The sequence below is a fragment of the Dufourea novaeangliae genome, unplaced genomic scaffold (genome assembly GCF_001272555.1).
Source record: "Dufourea novaeangliae isolate 0120121106 unplaced genomic scaffold, ASM127255v1 scaffold65, whole genome shotgun sequence".
Classification (NCBI taxonomy): domain Eukaryota; kingdom Metazoa; phylum Arthropoda; class Insecta; order Hymenoptera; family Halictidae; genus Dufourea; species Dufourea novaeangliae.
Window position 1 is genome coordinate 4,876,561 of NW_015373961.1, and position 15,992 is coordinate 4,892,552.

General features: G+C 34.5%; 2 protein-coding genes across 2 annotated transcripts; both read right to left on the minus strand.

Moving 5' to 3' along the window:
• LOC107186537 (mitogen-activated protein kinase kinase kinase 12) lies at positions 1-11,630 on the minus strand. Its single transcript, XM_015574430.1, is given in 12 exon segments — positions 1-174; positions 253-448; positions 595-813; positions 900-1,300; positions 1,342-1,678; positions 1,755-1,981; positions 2,060-2,486; positions 2,551-2,742; positions 2,818-3,004; positions 3,085-3,359; positions 7,005-7,171; positions 11,464-11,630. Coding segments are annotated over 11 exon segments (2,721 nt in total). The 5' UTR covers positions 7,145-7,171; positions 11,464-11,630; the 3' UTR covers positions 1-54.
• Positions 11,631-13,963: 2,333 nt separating this feature from the next.
• LOC107186490 (tubulin delta chain-like) lies at positions 13,964-15,289 on the minus strand. Its single transcript, XM_015574352.1, has one exon. The coding sequence runs from the start codon at positions 15,287-15,289 to the stop codon at positions 13,964-13,966; it is 1,326 nt and encodes a 441-aa protein (XP_015429838.1).
• Positions 15,290-15,992: the final 703 nt, after the last annotated feature.

Genomic DNA, 15,992 nt, shown 5'->3' on the forward strand with positions numbered 1-15,992 from the left:
ATTAGGTACTTATAATATATCACTCATAAATGAGATATAAAAAAACACGTTAATCTAGACGCTGCTTTCTATTTTCAAATTCGCACCTACTGGTTGAGGTGCAATTGTAATCTCACTGACTTCGTCCGTTTCTGATTGACTTGACGTATCAGAAACATCATCTATCTCTTTTCTCTAAATTAAAAAAAAAAATAAATAACATCATACTGTATGCTATGTATCTGTAAGTAATAAAGAAGTATTTTAACATACCTTATGGGAATAATGAATATTACGAAGTACTCTTTGCACATCAGGATTGCTCTCCAACGTGGAGGATTGACTGGACGGAGGATGTGAATATTCAGAAGTATTTTCTTCATCAGAAGCTAATACTCCTTCTATTCGCACTGTAGCATGTTTAAACCTTCTTAATCTACACCCAGGACCAATTGGTCTTCTTGCAATACTACAAAATATGTTCATGTTAGACATATAACAGAATACGATCACACACACGCTTATATATTGTCAATATTTTTTAAAATGAATACTATTTTATATTGCAAAAACATATGATACCAAGTGCGTGTATGTTTTTTGAAGGCTATGTACCTTCTTCGTCTTAGAGAGTAATTATACGTATAACTTGGATCTTCTCCTTCTTCATCTGACCAACTTTCTTCGCAATTATCATCCTCGTGATCACACAATGTGTCTATGCTTTCCGATCCAGGCCGTGTCCTAATTTCAGACTGTTCTTGCTGCACATTAGTACCATTAATAATAATTCCACAAAAATGTCCAGATAGTTTCACTGATTCTTCTTTACCTCTGAAACGATTTATTAATTTGTTCATAATTATTTTTGCAAACTCGTCTATATAAAACATGCCAAGTACACTATAAATGTATTTTACCTATGTGATATTATCACATCGTCACAGTTTCCATTATCTATGGGAGAAATAAGGCGATTAGCATTGATAATTTCACTAACTTTTCGGCCAAGTGTTTCGAGATTATCGTCATCACTACAGTCCTTCAAACGCTCATTTCCATTTACATGATTTTCATTTGACGGTTCTGGACTGGAACAAGAACTAGATTGCATTCTGTAATGAACTTCAGACAGAATTGAGTTCCCATTTAAACACTCTGGTACTTGTTTACTTAATGATTGTTTATTAATGCTATTTACAGAAAGCTTTTCTGTTGTTGGTACTGTTGTATTTGTGACAGGACTGAAATCAGTTTCACTGATGTCCATTACATCTGTTTGTGTTTGACTGTCCACAAAACGTGCACATACTTCTGTATTCTGAAAACAAACAAATAACAAACATTATACCTTGTACATACTGAATTAGAAAAAAAGGAAGTTATATATATATATATATATATTTCTTGAAAATATTTATTTTAAGATCCCACCCTACGATGTCTGTATTTACGTTGTTTAAAACTATTATTCGGAGCTAGAATTGTTTCTGGTTGATTAGACTCATTTAACTGTGTATACATAGTTGCTTTCACAGGACTCTGGGGGCAATCTGTTGGTGATGGTGGTGTTGTTGGTGTAGATGATGTTGAAAATTGTGTAGTTTGATTACGTCTACGATGAAGTCTTTCTTGAGCTTTTAAAAGGGGATGTACAAGACGTTTTTTACATTGTTTATGTCCGTTTTGTTGTTCCCGCCTAAGGAATAGGAAATTAATGAATGTACTGATCATTCTACCTTTGAACTTCTTTTGCTTGTCAGTTAATTACTTACTTCATCACATCTCGTTCACGCTGTTCCAACTGCAGTAAAACAGCACTTAATTCTAAATACAAATTGTTAGTTCGTTCCAGTTTACGTTCGTAGTGTTCCCGAATATCTTGAGCATGTCTTAGTTCATCCTCACGTCGTCGAATCAGATCAGCTTCAAATCTAGGGCTACTACAACTATTCGTTTGCATCTGTTTCATGTGATCTCTGATTTCTTTTTTCCAAGATTGCTATAATTAAAACAATTGTTAAGCACGTCAATTTAAAATATTATTCGTATTTTTTTTTCAAGGTTAATGTTCCTGTACCTGTGTCTTAAAATACTCATCAGGTTTTGTACATAACACTTCAACTGCTGCGATACCAAGATGAATTTCGATGTGTTTAAAGGAAGGTCTATTGCGTGGTTTTGCAGCCCAACATTGCTTTACGAGTAACCTGTAACCTTCTGGACAACTTGCAGGAATTGGTAAATGAAGAGAATTATTGCCTACGCCCCATATAATTGCAGAAGAATCTACATCTTTATAAGGTATTTCTCCACTTAATAGTTCCCACAATACAACGCCATACGACCATATATCCACTTTTTCAGAACAAGGTTCATTCCTGATTATTTCTGGAGCCATCCAGGCAACAGTACCGGCGAAACTCATTCTTGTACTAATTTCATTCCACTCTCTGCTAGTTCCGAAATCGCTAATTTTTACAACTTCTCCTTGTCCAATCAGTACACTGAAAGAACAAATAATGTTAAAAGAATATATCATTTGAATTGTTGTTAAATTTAAAATCATACTTTGGACTTTTAAGATCCCTGTGTATAATTTTATGTGCATGAAGATAGGCCATTCCAGCTGCAATCTGTTTGGACCATGACACTAATCTAGGAGGTGGTACAGGCTCTCCAGCTCTGAGAAGGTCATATAATGGTCCATATGGACAGAATTCCATTATTATACAGTAACATGGTGCTTGTGTGCACACTCCTCTGTAAATGGATAATGAATATTTTATATTATCGTATTGTACCCTTTTCAGGAAACAAAAGGAAATAAACACTTACTTAAATTGAACAATGTTTGGATGATTAAGCTTTCGTAAATGTCTTATGTCAGTCTCACGTGGTTCACGCACTTTTTTTACAGCTACAATTTCTTTATTTAATTTACCACTAAATACTGCCCCTTGAGCTCCAGATCCAAGCCACTGTAATTCGCTAATCGACTCAAACGGTATTTCCCAATCATCCGCTGAAATAATTTTTGGTTAATTCTCGATCGTATATAAATAATATGTAAAAAATTGTATAAAAAAGACATAATTTATTTACTTTGGTGCCCTTTAATTTTCTCATTTACAGCTGCTTTCGAAAGCATAGTCCAAACTGGACGCATACATCCCAATATACCTTCCACCCAACTTGTTCTTTGTGCATCCAGAGTCCCTGAACCTGGAGTGCATTTTGTTGCAGTTTCACTGGAATTACTATTGCTTTCAGAATTGGTATGGCTGTTATTAGGTAACTGAACTTCACGTGGGTCTGTAATTATAGGACCTCCTGCGATCCCACCTAACTGGCCCAATTCTTCTTGAATGCATAACATGCTAAAACAGTTGATTAATTTATACCCATTAGTAATATGAAACAATAATTAGAAATAAACGTGCGTGTTTATCCAATAATTCAGAAATTACTTCTCTAACAAAAATATTAGAAGTATATTATTAAAAATAAATTGTAATAAAAGAAGGCTGTACTTCATATTATTCAAATATTGAAAAAATATTTAGAACATTAACATGGGTTAATGAAACTACATTTGGCTTGTTTTTTACAATTTATTACCGTGAGCTTGATTAAAGTTTTCAAGGTCGCATATGATTACTTTATGTTTGGATCAAAGATGCAAGGAAAGCACTATGTGTCGGTGAAAGGTTATTTTGTGTGCTTGTACCTTTGTGATTAGTGAAGTACATGCATTCTCCCTATTTCATCTCCTGATACGTATTGAGCGCCGCACGTCACGTATGTATGTAACGTGCAAGCAGCCGTACGTACACTGTATGTGTGAAAAATACATATTTAATGAATAAAAAATTTTGTTACGATTTCAATTATGTTCAAATCAACGAAAAATTATTTTCGAGAATATATGCGATCAGTTATGATAAATTTACCTACTACATCTACATAAAAAAAATATGAGTTTATTTTGATCGTATGTATATATTTTAAAGTTAAGGTACTGTAGAACTAATATTTAATACACAATTGCATAAAAATGGTTAACAAAGTTCATATTTAAACTGATTTCCAATTATTGATTTCATTGATATGCGATGCAGCGAAAGTGAAGACTTCAAGGGCTTTTTATCCGTTTAAAGCTGCGCGACCACAATGGTGAGCACGCGCACTGATGTAATTCAAAACTACTATATGTACATGATTAATACGACTTTTCAATTATCTAGAAATATTGTTTGTAGATATTGTTTCGGGAGACTGTGGAAAAAAGAATACTTATTTAATTAATAACCGAACGATAATTGTATCCGCATTAGATGTATATCGACCAATAAGTCTTTCTAGTTCGAAAATTATCAGAGAATATGAGTATGGGGAACAAGTATTGAAAGATTATAAAACTAGCGCGAAATAAATTATTGTTTCGCTTTGAAGTCTGGTCTTATCAAGACGCAAACAGTCAGCTGATGATACAATCACGTTATTATGTTCGCTGTCAAGAAACTTTCTTCGAGGGTATCGTATTGTTCGGGAAACAATACCTAGTTACATATAATGGCACAACTTCTAAATTTTTAAGTGTTATTATAAATTTTATGCTGGAGATCGAAATTTTTAATATTAACAATTTTGAAATGAAAATTTAAAATTCACATGCTGTTTATGAAAGCATTAAACATTTATACATTTAACACAATGGAAATACAGTTACTATGCAAATTATGTTCAAAATAAAAGGATTAATATAAAGATAAAGACAAATATAAACTAAAATATAATTACTAGACTACAGATTTTATGAGGCTACATGAGAACACATGAGCAGCTGAAAAGCCAAACTGATTCACTTTCAATGTTTATAAATTCATCAATTTTATCACTTTTTAGATGTTTATTTCGAACCATTATAGATGATGCAATACAATATGTACATTTTAAATGATCTACTTTATAATTCTTAATTGTTCACTACCAACAAGTTATAGTTTAATAAATGACACACACTTTATGTAATTGTAATTAAAACATAAAATGAAAATATAAAAATCATTCTTTACTTGTATACGATTTGTATACCTATCAAGTGTGTAACCAAGGATAATGAATCGTAAACGAGGATCAAGTGACAAGTAATGTTTTGTGTGAAGCAATTTCGTTAATAATACTGATAGGTATCAGTGAGTGTATTTTACTTCAAAATATATTATGCATCCGTTTCTATGAATATAATGAAATGAGTATATTTTGCATTCATTAAGGACGTTGGATTCACGTGCTAATACAGCATGTTAGTTAAAACTGAAAGTGACCAAAAAAAAAACACCTATACATATATACATGAATCGTGCGATCACAATCGAATGCTGTATCACAAACTATCTAGGTAATTTTTCAATCTGGTAAATTTGAAAAGTTGCAAATAGAGTTTTATGCGTGAACGTATTGGAGCGGGGGCAAAATCGGAACCGTCAACGATGGTGCCGTTATCGGAAGCGCATTCCGACGATTTGGCCTTCGAGCTCACCTCCTCGTACCGACGTTGTTTGGAACGGCCGCATCGTCGTTCTGCGTCTTCCTAAGGAAAAACCGTGTAAAAACCATCGTACCGAGCGTAGCATACGGATACAACACCCTTGTCCCGTACACTGACATAAAGTGTCAAAAAATCATGCCACCGATTGAACGTTTGCGAGGCAAGAAAAAAATTAAGTACGGAGAAAACTACACATGATACACGCGAACACGAGACATATCGTAAACTGACAAGTTCGCCGGTAGAGGGACGAATTTACCGTTTGCTTCTTCGATATGACATACACTAGCGCTCAAAAGTATCCGAGCAATTGTTTGTTTCTCGTACAATGGAATTTACATGGCAAATAAGAGATGCTAATATGGTTTCACTTTTGATGTATTACTATAGTTGTGTATAATATAATACTATAATAAGATAAAATCGATTTTTATAATACGTCCATGAGTGTCATACCTAATGAAACTGTTCTGTTATTCAAAGTTCTTCATCTTTGGGCTGTTATTCTGGAATTCTAATAAATAAAATTCCAATAGAGAGGATTTTTTGATATGTTGAAAGAAATTACTGCACATACAATGTAGGGGTTGATAGACCGCTTACCGTGATTAGTTAAAACATATTTAGTTTTAATATACTATGAGTAAGTTCTTTAAATAAAAAAATGTTTACAACATAAGAAGGTAATAGAAATTACATTTAATCACTAATGTACATATTTTAGTATCATTTATGGACTGCTATAAATCGACCACTTGTCCTAATACATGGTTATGAAGGGTAGTGTACACGTGACGATCGAGTGTAATGTATCCGTTTGCAGCGGTCAATGCAGATAGCCTAATTTTATTGTATTTCGCGTTATTTTAATGTTCTAGTTTACGAAATCCTACTAGTAGCATAAACACACCTGAATATTAATTTTGTCGAAGATCTTCATAGGAATCATAACTGATTTCCATTCTTTTTAATTCACAAATTTTAAACAGCATTTCACGGTAAGTACGCATGCGCAGCTCAGGCGCGCGCAATTTTTGCATAGAGTGGCGCGTTATTTCAAATGTATAAACAAGTTTTGAATGTTCGAAAAGGATATCTTTCCAAGCCTATCAATGAAGTCAAATAAAACTAAACTAGTTCAGATTACCACTCGTCACTAATATTACTATTTTTAATAAAAATTGATTTAGTTTATTTACTTAACATTTCTACTTTTTTCAGAAACATATAAGAATATAGTTGTCAAGAAGAATAAGACAACGTTGTATCTATGGGTTGACCGTTCATACAAGATTGAATTTAAGTTTTCTATAATTATAGTAACAAGGTGATATATTTTTGTCCGTTTTCGGAACATTGCCCCCTCTTTGGACACAGGTAAAGAATTAAGGTTCTACTAGAATCTAATTACTGTGTTAATCGGGTGTTGCGAATATGATTGGCGTATAACATATAATCTGATAGCTCTTACCTATTAGTAAATATGTGCGTTTCCGGGTGAGATGGTGATAGAACTACTTGATTGACACTGGTTGGCGCTTCTGTTTCCTGAGACTCGAATTTGTACATCTCAGGCTGAGATAGTGTCTCAGTCTCAGCGGGGGTGCGCATTCTTGTTTATTTTTCCGTATTCAAGTACTAGAACGAGATTCACATAGTCGTCAAATAAAAGTACGTACTTCCCTTTGAGGCGGACGCGTTTTCTTGTCTCTTCAGATAGAAAGCACGTTTTCGTTTAACCAGTGGCGTGCACGTGTACGCGAATACCCTAGTGTTATCCGTTTACCACCGTGTTACCAAGTGTGAGGCAACCGATGAAAAGGAGAAGAGACGAATAAGAAATCACCTTTGGCATAACATGGGGAGACTTGGTTCGGGCTGGACCATGTTATTTGCATTTTTTTGTATAACGATCTAGTGGACCACCCTATGGTCCGAAAAAACAATACGATCTAGAAGAGGATTTTTTGGGTGAACTTGTCAAAGGACTACTTTCTCACCGATTTCGATGATTTTTCAATATGTTGTAGAAATCAACATTCTGGACAACTTTTTCTTTTCACGAAAATGTCGGTCAGCCCTACTTTCCTGTTTTGGGTGCATTGTTAACACTGGTTGGTGTGTGGTGGGATCATGGGTGAGTGGTTAACGCTGGGTGGTGACTTGGCTCACACGTATGTTCATTACATTCCGTTTCTACTTATTGCCAGCATGAATATATGGACATAACTTTTTTTGCTAATAACTGTTTAACAAACAACAACCGGCAGCTAAAACCTTCTGAAGGTCATTTAGGAGGATGACCTTAACAACATATGTTAAGGTCAAGATCATCAGAGGTGAGACCCCTAAACAGCAGTTTTACCTTCACTGTGATGGTACCGATAGTTCTTTGCGAATATCTCGGAAACTAGGGCTGACCGACATTTTCGTGAAAAGAAAAAGTTGTTCAGAATGTTGATTTCTACAACATATTCAAAAATCATCGAAATCGGTGAGGAAGTAATTCTTCGACAATTGACCACTTTTTATATTTGTATACAGAGTGTTTTATTAAACGTGAGACAGACCTCGACAGGGAAAGGTGACACAAATATAATGAAAAAAGTTTATAGAATTATATTCTTGAATTTTAATCTTTTCTGTACTCTAATAGTGGGCAACTTCATACAAACTCTTCAAAAGTTCCTTAAGAAAAAAGTCTTATGCGGCATTTTATACCAAATTAAACAGAATTACTTAGAGTAAATCAATTTGCCGTTAAGTAGTGTCGAAAATGGCCAGAACTCGAGAATCAGTGGCACAACTAAAAAAAAATGATTTTTCGCTGTTTTTGTACCTATAAATAAACTCCTCAGGTGTAGTACTTTTCTACCTAATCTAAATATTTATAAAAGCAAAATGAATTTAAATAAATAATAAGAGTAGTATTCAAATACTAGTCAATTGGAATTTTTTAAATGCTTCCCTTATAAAATTTACACTTTTTAAGTTATGCCACTATCAAAGCAAAGCAGCGATATGTTAAATGAAGAATTTTTGTTCTTATCATTCTTGTCCAATGATTTTTAAAATATATAATTAAACACTTTTTTAGAAACTGTGTCTAATGGAAGGGTAAAAAGAACGAGTCAATCAGAAATCAGACCAGATCTATAACCACTATGCACCGGTTTAAACGCGGCACCCTTTCGCGCCACGAAAAAAAGAAGAATATGAAGTTTTGTACAGTGAGTCACGAGTAGGCGTGTCTTGGATTAATTCCAGGCACCTGTGCCGAAGACTAGCTATTCTATAAGCTCTAATGCTTGACTAGCAACCCCCGAAACCTTTTAAACCTTCTAAACCTTGCGCACACCGGTCGTTTATTTCCGATCGCAAAGTAAGCGTTCCAAACTCTTTCTCGTCCGTATAATTGTAATTAACTTGTTGCATTTACAAAACTATATTTTGCTATACACTAATATAGTTTAGTAAATATGGTTATATAATAAATTGTTTTGTATTCTCTATATTGAACGCACAGTGCATTATTTGAAAGTGTCACTCGATACTGTAAAGCAGGTACTTAAAATTTCAGCCAAGTTAACAAATCGATGTTCCAAAAGAGTGCACACGTCGCACCCTTTGTTATTTGGGCGGACTTACTCCCGCGGGGAAAGCTAGGGAAGAACAGGTCGTAATGAGAGGGTGTTCACTGCCTCTGCCGATTTTGTCGGTTTACTGACCATTATCCATACTATTCTAGCGAAACTAAATATGTTACATCGCTCAAATTTCTAATGTTCGAAAAAAAATAACTTTAAAAAATCTAGGTAAATCATACCTTAGTATTAATATTTCATCAAACAATTAAAACTCGCCTTAAACGCAATACAACTTTTTTTATCCTCTCTGAACTTCGAGGACCTTAACCAAATTTATTTCCTTTTGAGATCTCACTATTCATATTACTTTCGAGCTTTAGATAAAAAGATCGCCAATACGTAGGCAACAGCGGTAAAAGTGTTAAAGGCTCGCTGACTAACGCGAAGCGACAAATTTAATAAAGCTAACAGAATATGTTACATCACCCTCAGCCCTTGAAATGTTGTAGCGGATAATATACAATAGATGTCTTCATGACTCCGTTGAATTTGGAACAGCCAGTAGAAAGTTTTATGGAATAGTTCAAATATGCGTATGTACCAATGTTTTGGTCAACATATAGATTAGAACGATACCGCGAACGGAAATTACAAAACTAATGAAAAACCTTTATTTACATGAAAAAATATGTGATAACGTTTATACTATTACTTACATTACCGCATTTGTATGAAGACACCCCCGTTTTAGTTAAATGGATGCAACCCTTTGGGGAGAAATGCAAGAAGGATGAAAATATTGATTTGTAGTGCAATTTGGATGCACAAAATTGTGATCTACATAACTAAATGAACGAACAACGAGACAACACGACACACGATTCTAATATTTTTTGTAATAGAACGTTATGAGGGTTAAAAAATTAATTGTTATTATATGTTACTAAGGAAAATGTAAGACACTATTTCTGCCAAGTACTGTATTTGATAAAACTAAAAGTGTTTAGTAAAATATACTTGATGAAAATAAAAAGTGTTTTCAGAAATGAATAAGAAAACAATTAAAAGGTTAAATACCTTTGTTTATGTACATACATGTTAATAATAAAACAAATATTTTAGTTTATACACGAAATACAGAATAAGGAAATTGAACAGCGGTTAGAGGCAGTGACAGTCATCATTTTTATGCTTTAGTGAATGTTACATTATTTCTCATAAGTGGACCAGATTGTTTAATATTTTAAGAATTGTTATTATCCTTCCCGTACATGTTTTTATTTATGTAATTTTAATTATGCAATTTCATGCATCCTCGAAAAAATAAACTCACATCTATTGTTAAAGATTTCGCGGAATCAACATAATGTTCTCAGTTTAAGTGTACAACCTAGCATTGAAATCACCCGATAAATTCAGTGATTGCAATGCTGTCTACAGTATCAAAGTGATCGGTACACACACTAATGTGCAGGTCCTAAACATGATAATAATAATATACATAATGATGTACGAAAGAAATTAATTTTACTATATTGAACACTACTACGTATTCGAATATAACAAGTGAATTATAACTCACTATAATCTAAATCTACATGTTCAAAAACTTGCAACATGGCGAAAGAGACGTAACAATTTTATATTTGTATCAATTACTAAGTTTTCTACATAAGTATAAACAAATGTGAAAACATTTAATGTTATTACATAATCCCTACTCTTAAATTTCTTTACGTACCAGTGCTTGATTTGAATATTTTACTGGTATCGATTATTTTATCGATGATCAATATTATGATAATATGTATTTAGAACTGAAATTCGACAATGTTAATACTCGGTTTATAAGTTCTATCTCAAGCGTAACGAAACAATTGAGACATTAATTTCTCCAGTAAATATATTCTTCCGAGAATATTCTTGGTTTCCCGTTTGTACGGAAAAGCAACCGACGCATATGTGGAAGAGGTAAACCGAGTAGGGTTCAAAGTGCCGACAGTTCGGCTCGAGTGACGCTTCAATCTCTGTGTAACACTGCAAGAGAATAGTATAAAACGTGTGCCGCGGCGATGGACTCGGCGAGATCTGTACTCAATGCAGAACGATCGCGAACGAGCTTTCACTTTCCTCAAGCGACTTGCACAAGCGAGACACTACCGTGGTCAGGGCTCGTGACATTTGGTACGAAAAACTCGCCGGAGCATGAAGCGTCGAATACAATTTGGAAAAAGATACAGAACGGTCCGAGCGAAATTCTCCTCTGTTTGGAAATGGGGAATAGGAAGCGAAAGGGAGACGTTTTATCGATTAAGCTCACAACGCTACTACCCCTCTTCTTACCTGTAGAAAAAATTTCAGCCCCGAGCGACGGCGGGAGCACCAGCGATTTCCTACGAAGTATCCATAAAGCTGGAACTGACGCCATGCATTCGTGAGGCCTTCGGAACCGCTGAATCTGACACTAAGATATACGAGAGTCCTCGACTCTTTCAAAGAAATTATCCTTGTCTCGCACGTCACAATTATCATGCAGACGATTATGCACGTATTGCACTGTGTCTCGAACGTGACACTTCTATGTATAACCGTACGGGCAGTAGGCGAGCTCAAAGAGCCGCGAATATCTTCCTGTTGACAGTCATGAAAGCAACCCCGCAACACCCCGACGCACGACGCGTCCAGCGGACACTAAACAAAATGGCGCGTACCATCGTCCGCGGCGTCGACACCAGAGTGCGCCCTTCTTTTGGTGCATGTGTGCTAAGAGACACAGCTTCAACACGTACTATACAGCGGAGGGGGACAAAGTATGGAACAGGTCCGTCTCTATTCAAACCACGCCTCTTCGTATTCGAGTCGCGCATACCCTATACTACTGTACATTCTACTGTATGTGTATATACATACTATACACAGCTTTTTACAGGGACGCCTGTTTTCAGAAGATATACTCTTGGTGGATGAGATATAAAGTGATCTCACAATCGGCCAGGAACAAAAATACTTATTGTTTATGCACTAGACAAAAGAATTCACAGAAATATCGAGGGTGATGGGTCTTAGGGGTCTTAGGCTCTTCTCGGAGTAGTACAAAATGTCTCAACTGTAGTTGAGCTCGATAATTTGTCTGTATCAACTCAATGTCAAAGACTATTTAAACACGAAAGAGAGCATCAACATTGCAAATGCTAATTAAAATTTATAATTTTCCTGTGAACAAAAGATTTTGATATCTGTGTACCGCGGTACTACATAATAATAAGACCTGCTTGTGAAGAAGGATCTATGTACTTTAGGATTCAAAATATTTTTATTCTGATATTTTTTAAGTATCTTTATTAACGTAGCCTAAATCAGTGTAATTGTTTAATATAATTGAATTATACGAGTACGACGAAGTACATATGCATACGCTCACGTCGAATAAGGCAACTATTAATTTTTTTCATCGCAGTTGTGTGTCCCTGTATATATTAGATGGCGCCACTATTTGCATGCTACATACATACATCCTTCCTTCAACCCTGTCTATGGTAAAATCGCTACATAAAGCGAAGGCTACTATCTACTATGTTTTCGTTTTATTAAAGAGGAAAGGTGGATATCTTATGAATTGTATGTGAACTCTGCCACTTTGAAATATACATAATTAACTGATACACGGACATGTTTTTTCCTTTATTTTGATTACACACATTACCATTAGATTCATAAGATTGCATAAGATCAGTAGTGGGGTATGCTTAATCTTGAAGGAGTTCAATAGTAGCACATGCAGTGGGGGCGATGAAGGGGCAGCAAACGAGTTCTTCACAATCGTGCCTGTACCTGTAACGCTTGACCGATGCTAGAGAACGGCGTGGATAGTGCATCTGTCGTTGTTTATGTAGCACTCTCCACACCGTCGGTTCTTTCCCTTTTTCCCAACCTTTACATAACGCGTCTAAAACTTTGACCTTGAATCGTCTCGTGCAGTTATAGCAAGGCGTTTCATTAGAAACTTCAAAATTTTATTAGGCCTTAGAAGTTGCTTTCACTTTTAATGTTTCGCAATAACTGATTACGAACGTATATTTTGTACATGGCGCTTCTATATAATGTAAACTCTGGTTTAACTTTAATATTTAAAAATTGTTTATATGTTTACTTATCCATATACCGTACATTATTTTTACTTCTAATTATACTAATATGGATTCGACCCGTAAAGAAATAAATAATAATGATAATAATGTGAAAGGAGTCCTAAGAAATCTATTCGTTCCAAATGAGTACAGGGGGGGAGTAGAGATGACCATCAATTCCTAGAACCATTTTCGTTATTTCGTAGAAACGGTCAGGACTTTTTCGTTCTACACTGTGTATGTATGTGTTCGATGGATTCGGTCGTCCCTTTGCACACGCGCAGCATGCTACATGCTTATATGTATACATACATCGTACAGTAGAAGGGGTGTGTACTGTGTTTAGCAGTAGCAGTGCAGCAGCGTGTTCTATTTCGCTCTCCCCAAGTTGGACTGAAAACCGTCCTCATTCCATTATCTTCTTTTCTCTGTTATCTTTCTTCATATTATTATTTGGTCTCCTTTTATTTCTTACATGCGCCTTCCGTCGCTGCATTGTCTGACATATATATATATATACGAACGGTGCAAGTGATCGATTTTCTAATGACGTCATATACACCCTCTTATATTCCTTAGGTGTTCTGTACAAATCAGTCAAATTATTTATCACTACTACACGTTTTACTAAACATTTAAATCAATTCATAATAAAAAAAATTATTCAGTCCTTACACAACATACAAAATAAAAATCATTATACTTTTGTTATTTCCTTATGTTAGTTCTTTGTATTCTTTCACAACATTTTCAATTACTGAAAATGCTTGTAGAAAATCATCCTCTTCTAAACCAAATCGTTTATACTGATGTAAAAATGCAGCATGAATATAAGAATTCCAAGTTTTGTTTAAGAGTATGTCCAAAGGATAGGAAATTTGGGAGTTATTGGTAATCAGGCCAAGAAATTTGTCATAATTTAAGAATTTTCGTTCTTGGTGTAAATGTGAGAAACAATCAGTTGTGTTCCAGTCTGTATATAAATGTTTATCTTTAAATTCATTAGGTACAACAAGATTATTATCTGTTGTGGTACCACGTGTTACTAGGAGATTTGATACTGAACATGTGTATACATGGTGGGTGGTTGTACTTAATAGATTGGATGGTAGTTTCAATTCAACATTAGTTAATTTTGAATCGGAATTTGATATTCGAAGAGTCTGTTTCAGATGATGTGTGTATGAACTCCAATTATATATAGGTTCATATTTTAAAGACATTGTAGATATATGTGGAGTACTCTTGATTGTTGCCAATTTATAACAAGGATGTGATGCTATTTGAGACACTAATGAATTTATACTATGTTTTATAGAATTTATGGGTTGTAAGATAGCTAATAACTTCTCTGAAATAATTTCATTCATATCTTGTAAACTTGTTGTAAACTTTTTTAACAGAGTTTTACATATATCATGTATTTGGTCATTCTCAATTATAATATTCATATCACTTTGATTGTAAAGTTTTGCCAACGTGAACAATGTGTTATAGTTCTGTGTGGATACTTCACCAAATGAAAATGGTAATATTGTTGTGGTAATGATAGGTTTTGATTTATATTCTTCGCGTAATAATTTTGCAATATAACTTCCAATTCCAGATCCTGTACCACCTGATGAACTTAAGAGTAAAAGAAACCCATCAAAATGATCCATTCTTTCTATTTCTTGTCTTACAGAATTTAATATTTCATCTTTTAACTCATGTCCTTTTATCATGTAACCATATGCCCAATTATTTGCACAACCTCCTCCAGATTGACAAATTACATTTTTGGTCCAATACATCCATGGAATAGTTGTATTATTCCACATCTTTTTTATTACTTTTTGTTCTGTATCTACAAGAATTGCCCTTGCTAAATGTTTGCCTTCTTTAGATATACCATTAAACCATTTATTAAATGTATCTTCTGAATACTGATAGTTTATATTATGAGGTACACCTGTATTTGCACATTCCAAGTCAGCTGATATCTTTGAGAATAATGCATGGCCTAGTTGGTTTCCACATTGCCCAAATTGTAGAGTAAGCATTTTGAAACTGTGAATTAATATAATGTACAAGTAATTTATTGTATCATTACAGGAACATTTTTCTACAATATTGTATTCGTTTTTAAATATAATAAACAATTCATACTTTCACTGCCACACATAACTAGCCATACTTTTGAATGAAATCACTGGTAACCGCGTCAAATTAGTATATAAGTAATAAGTATACATTTCAAGGTCGAAACTTGTAAAAGATAAATTCAAATTTAACATTCCAAATTTCAAATGGTAAGAATAATTTACTCCTAAGGTATTTTAAAGTAATGCTAACTTTTGCACGTCTTCATAATTTAATGGAGAGCAGATTTTTGTTTAAAAACATCAATTTCAATAAATGTGGTAATCAGGAGAATCATTCATCCTCATACCCATAAACATATACATATAATAGATTGCGCTGCACTGCGCGGTCTTATGGTAGTGATGAAGCGAGACCGAAGGACAGAAGTAGCGATGGAGTCATTCCTCTCTCACTTGTACATCGCAGAAAGAGGGGCGAAAGTGCCTGGAGGGCGATGAGGAGAAGGAATGGCTGCGTTCAGAAGACACACCCGTTGTGCAACCGTTGAGTAATTTCACTAGATTTGATTCTGAACGCTACACTCTATTGAGTGAGCGGTAGCAAATCTAGTGAAATCACTGAATAGTTGCGCAACGGTTGTGTCTTCTGAACGCAGCCATT

What these genes read in the sequence shown, in the direction of transcription:
- LOC107186490 (XM_015574352.1), bottom strand. Translation starts at nt 15,289, where the DNA reads ATGCTTACTCTACAATTTGGGCAATGTGGAAACCAACTAGGCCATGCA.